At 40.9% G+C, this 5,066-nt stretch overlaps 1 protein-coding gene across 1 annotated transcript; it reads left to right on the forward strand.

The window, feature by feature from the left end:
- Positions 1-706: 706 nt before the first annotated feature.
- LOC137970940 (melatonin receptor type 1C-like) lies at positions 707-2,519 on the forward strand. The gene has a single exon (XM_068817608.1). The coding sequence runs from the start codon at positions 707-709 to the stop codon at positions 1,673-1,675; it is 969 nt and encodes a 322-aa protein (XP_068673709.1). The 3' UTR covers positions 1,676-2,519.
- The last annotated feature ends 2,547 nt before the right edge of the window (positions 2,520-5,066 follow it).

Genomic DNA, 5,066 nt, shown 5'->3' on the forward strand with positions numbered 1-5,066 from the left:
TTGAGAAGACGACAAGTTATTGACTGACGAGACATGTAGCAAACAAAACGGACTGGATCTCAAAGTAATCCATCCGTGAGGGAGATATTAATTTCCTGTTAAGTGTTCTCCTGTCAATACTTGCAGTCTTTTGTATTTGCTAAACTGTTAAAGGTAAAGAATATTTTAACTGAGGAAGAGACATACTACTCACCTGTGAACAGACTAAGGCCAAAGCTTTGAAACGCTGACAAATAATAATGAAATTCAAGTTGTTTCAGTATTTTCAGGAATTCTGCATCTTAATTTAGTGCAGATATAGACTTTTCACAAGCGTAGGATCGTCGAGGAGCTAATGATCCAACAATTCCGCCCCAGTTTGAACAAACAAGTCATTTCCTTGTGTCTCCAAACTTTTCCCTTTGGGAATTACATAAGATATAAATGTACGCGCGGACGGTCAGCCATTTTAACCCTGATGATGGCAAACAGCCGAAAACGTTTGGTTTGAATATTTTAAATTTTTAACTTTTAGCCTTGTATATAGAACAGAAACAATTTTGATATAGGATAAACGTGTCCTAAAACTTCATATCTTTAGACACTATGACATTGAGAAGACGAGAAGTTATTGGCTGACTATACAAACAAAACTGACTGCTTTAAATAATTGTGGTGAATATTTATTGGATTGATCAAGACCATTTTTAAGAGAAGCCCCTCTAAGATGACCGATGAACTGAGTTCTCGCAGCCTCTTTTTAACCGTTGTGGAGGTTTTCTCGATATTAACGTTAAACGTTTTTTCGCTAACAGGAAACACGTTAGTCTGCATCGCAGTTTTCAAGAACGTTCGACTTCGGTCAGTTACTAACTTGTACATCGTTGCTCTAGCAGTGAGCGATCTGTTGTCCGCCATTTTCGTAATGCCTTTCGTTTGTGGTGTGCTTGTAGCAAGTAAATGGGTTTTCGGTGACGTGGTTTGCGGATTTCACGCTTTCTTCAGCTTGTTTGTAATATACGTTTCCCCCGTAACGATGGGCATGACGGCCGTGAATCGGTATGTGAGAATGTGCAAGCCAGGCGAGATATACAGGAGATGGTTTACCAAAAGGAAGTCTATTGCTTTCCTCACGTGTGTGTGGATCGTTGTTGCTTGCTACGTTGCCGTTCCGCTGTTTGCAGGTTTTCAAAGGCACCATTTCATTCCAGGTTATGCACAGTGTTCCCTTGAACATCACAGCTATGCTGGGAAAATGATTCATTACTGCATTGTCCTCGTTCTCTTCTTTCTGACACCTCTGATAACAACTGTTTTCTGTTACCGAAAAGTCTCGAAGGTGATACACCAGCACAACGAAAATGCTTCAACTAATATTCAGCAAGGCGTTAACAATGGTATCAGCAGGCACGAAATTAAAATCAGTAAATCCCTCTTTGCAGTCGTGTTTGCCTTCATGATATGTTGGACACCGCTTTGGATAATTGTAATTTTACGGCGTTTCTTCCTCGTGGACAAAATGCCTCGAAATGTCGAACTCCTGTGTATGTTTCTCCTCTCTTTCTCGAACGCAATAAACCCTTTCGTGTATGCAGGAATGAATTCCGCTTTCAGACGAGAATTTCGCGAGCTACTCCTCTGCAAGAGAAGGGGCAAACACAGAAGAGGTGTACCGGAACAACAACGTATCAGATAAGGCTCAAGTTGGAGAGGCAACAGCACTTTAGACGTCCAACATATTTTCGAGAGTGGATTTACGATAATTATATAATATCACCCAGCGTTGAATATTTTTGTATTTAAGGCAGACCCGAGGGCGCAGTGCAATGCCCAAGGGACATAGAACGCAAAAAGATGATCACATTAAATGCCTCAACTGAGGGAGTATCCCCTAAACGGGGCCGGCTCGCCAAACTCCCCAGGGAGTCAAACCCTGCCTCACGGAAAAGCCACGTAGCCAAAAACCAGTCCAGGTGAATCCAAGTTAAAAAACTGCAAGATCCGTCCGAAAAACAAGCCTCAAAGTGATCCAAGGCAGAAAGGCTCTTTTGTGGCCGCGAGAGGATTGGGGCCCGACTCGGGGCTACAAAAGAAGCCTGTTCGCAGGGTAGATAATGGTGTAACAGCACAGGGAGTTCTCATATGTAACTAGATACCCAAACTAATGCATGTAGGTGATCCCCTTTGCTGAAATTTAACCCTGGGGACAGTACTTAGTTTTGTAAGTACTGTGACTACGAAGCGTGTTGTTGGTACTTTTATTTCAGGTAACGTTATCAGTGGCGTCGTCAGTTTTAATATTGTAAGTAGTGTGTACTGTAAATAGTATTGCAAATTAAGTAAAAAAAAAATTAAACGAAACCTGTAAAAATAGTCTACTATTTCTCCAATAAACATAAGATTACTCTTTAACAAATCCTTTATAAATAGCTGTGCCATGTGTTGAAAGTTCCTAGCACAGGTGACAGGGTCTTTTTGAATAAAGTCTGCTTTTTGCTGCCATGTCATATATATTGTTAATCTCATCATCAGTTAGCTCTTTTTTTCTCTACAAGTCTAGCAAGGATATTCAAAAGATGTGAAAACCTCGTTTCTGCTGCAGAAAATGAGCAGAGCCATGTGGGATTACCTTTTTGCATTTTTCAAAATATAGTGGTGATCCTCTCAAATTTCTCAATACTCTAAACCGTTCATCAAGATGTATTTTGAGGAGAAAAAGATGCGCTATTTTGAATTTGTTTGATTTGATTTTCACCTAATAAAAGATCTTCGGTACTGATTGTGCAATTTTCTTATCTCGACTTCTTAATTCCTACTTACACAATGTGCTGAAACAAACTGGTATTTTTTCTATCATTGCTATCAGGTCTGGTTTTACCACAGACAATTGTTGGGAATGCCAACAATTCAGAGTCTTTGTCCATAAATATACCTAATGGTCTATTACCCTCTCCTGGCGCAAAGCTAGATACCTTCCCTAAATTTCAGTGATATCTGGTTGTTGCAGTAAGGTATCTGTGATACTAGACGGTCGTTCTTCTACTTTGCACCACTTACCATCACTGTTGTCTGAGTGTGTTATTATTGTCGTTAAGAGTGTGTTGCAATCTCATCAATACGTCTATCGACAGATACTTGTGCATTTTGAATGTTTTCAGCGAAAGTTTGAATGTAAATGAGGAACACGGCTACTTGCGGGAGCAATTTTGCGAACATTTACCACTATATTGGCTACTGTTACACTTAAGAGACAGATGATCTGTACCATAACTGATCACAGCAAGTGCATATATATTCAATGTCTCCTGATATCAATAGTTTTTCTCTTGATACACACAACTCTTGTTTTGTTGATTCAATTTTGTTGAACGCTTAGTAACAGATTGATCTTGAATACACAATACTACTGGCAAGTCTATTTTATGTTTAGCGGTCCTTCGGGTAATAAGACAAAAACGACAATTAGAGTCTCCTACTTTCGAAGATTTGTTACGTCTGAGTTGTGGTCTAGGTCTAGACATTGTTACTGCAACATATTTTCCTAAAGCAAGAGATAGACATTTTCTCAACAAAGGCGAGCTCGGTACGTTCTCCTTTAAATAATGCACCATACACTTTCTAATTACCTTGTCTTAAGGAAACAAGCTCGACGTTTTCTTGTAAGGAATTCTGGATGGTTTTCTGTCCCGGAGAGCATGTTTATATTTGCTCTATCAAAGATAGAGATATAGCTAGATCATCTATCTGGAGATAGAGCATCTATCTGGAGATCAGTACGAATTCCTCATCAGTTTTCCTTACATAATGAATGACCGAGTCTTTCGACAGTTCGTCATTCTGGTCTGCCACACAAGTACTAGCGTCTGGAAGCATGGGTTGCTTGGTTGTCTCACTGTTTGTCATGTCAGTCATGTTGTTCAAGTTGGATTCACATGGCTTTGATTAGCCATGGCTTGCTAAACTTCGTGATAGCTTCGATGTCACTCTCCATATGGAATTCATCTTCCGAATGGAACTTATTAATCCCCCCGTGAGCTTAGGAGATCGACAGAGACTGTCTTCTCACCATGTGTCGGTCGATTCGATTTCGACATTTAAGCCTAGGCGTTGGTGAGTGAAAGATGTACTTGTTCAGAATCTTTAGCTTTACCTTAGAAGAACGCCATTTCCTCACTTCCTCAGTCTCTTGCTTCTATTTGAAATGCAGCGGAAAGTTCCCAAAAAGCCACAAACAGCAATGGCGGCACACAATCTGGCGAACAGGAAGTCACACTTTCCAGGCTGTGTCGTGATTCGCTTGAAATACAACCCATCCCGATTGGCTAATTAGGTCAGACTTCCGGTTACGCAGGAGTGACAAATTAGCATACAGATTCCCCCCATAACTCGTAGATAATATCCACCAGTAAAAACGAGAAACACACGCCGAACTCAAGACCCCAGTCGCGCTCTACTGGCGAAAAAAGAAACCTCGACGACCAGCAGACTAAAAACGCTTGAAAGACAAAGGACAGTAAATACGCAGACGAGCACGAATGCAAGCAATCAGCTGAGCAGCGCCTGGAGCCACATTACGAAAGCGGAAATCGTTACGTTGGCGCCAGACCGCAAACTTACAAACATTAAGTAAATAACAAAAAACCTTAGAGACACATCTAAGTTCATCGGAAGAAAAACCAAAAAAAGCATGTATAACATTAAAGGCAGGCGCCAGAGGGGACGCTTGGAACAGCAAAGACTGAATCCACGAGAGACCACTCTGGACCAAAGGACAAGAAAAAAAAACAAATGTTCAACAGACTCACAATGATAACCACAGAAACAAGCTAAGGGGGCATTATAACCAAAAGGTGAAAGACACTCAGCAGTGTGCAAGACACCGTGAGCGACCTTCCAGTTGAAATCAATGATTTGACGATCAAAATAAAAGAAAAAAAGGGATTTCCAGGTCGCTTCCCACTCCCAAGGAAGGGAAGAACGAATTTAGCAAGGCAATGAGGGATAACAAAACGAGAACGCAGAAGGAGAAAATAACAAGACTTCCAGGACGTATAGTAAACGGAAATGGGACCCCCCACAAAGGATGG

This window comes from Montipora foliosa, chromosome 9 (assembly GCF_036669935.1).
Source record: "Montipora foliosa isolate CH-2021 chromosome 9, ASM3666993v2, whole genome shotgun sequence".
Lineage (NCBI taxonomy): Eukaryota > Metazoa > Cnidaria > Anthozoa > Scleractinia > Acroporidae > Montipora > Montipora foliosa.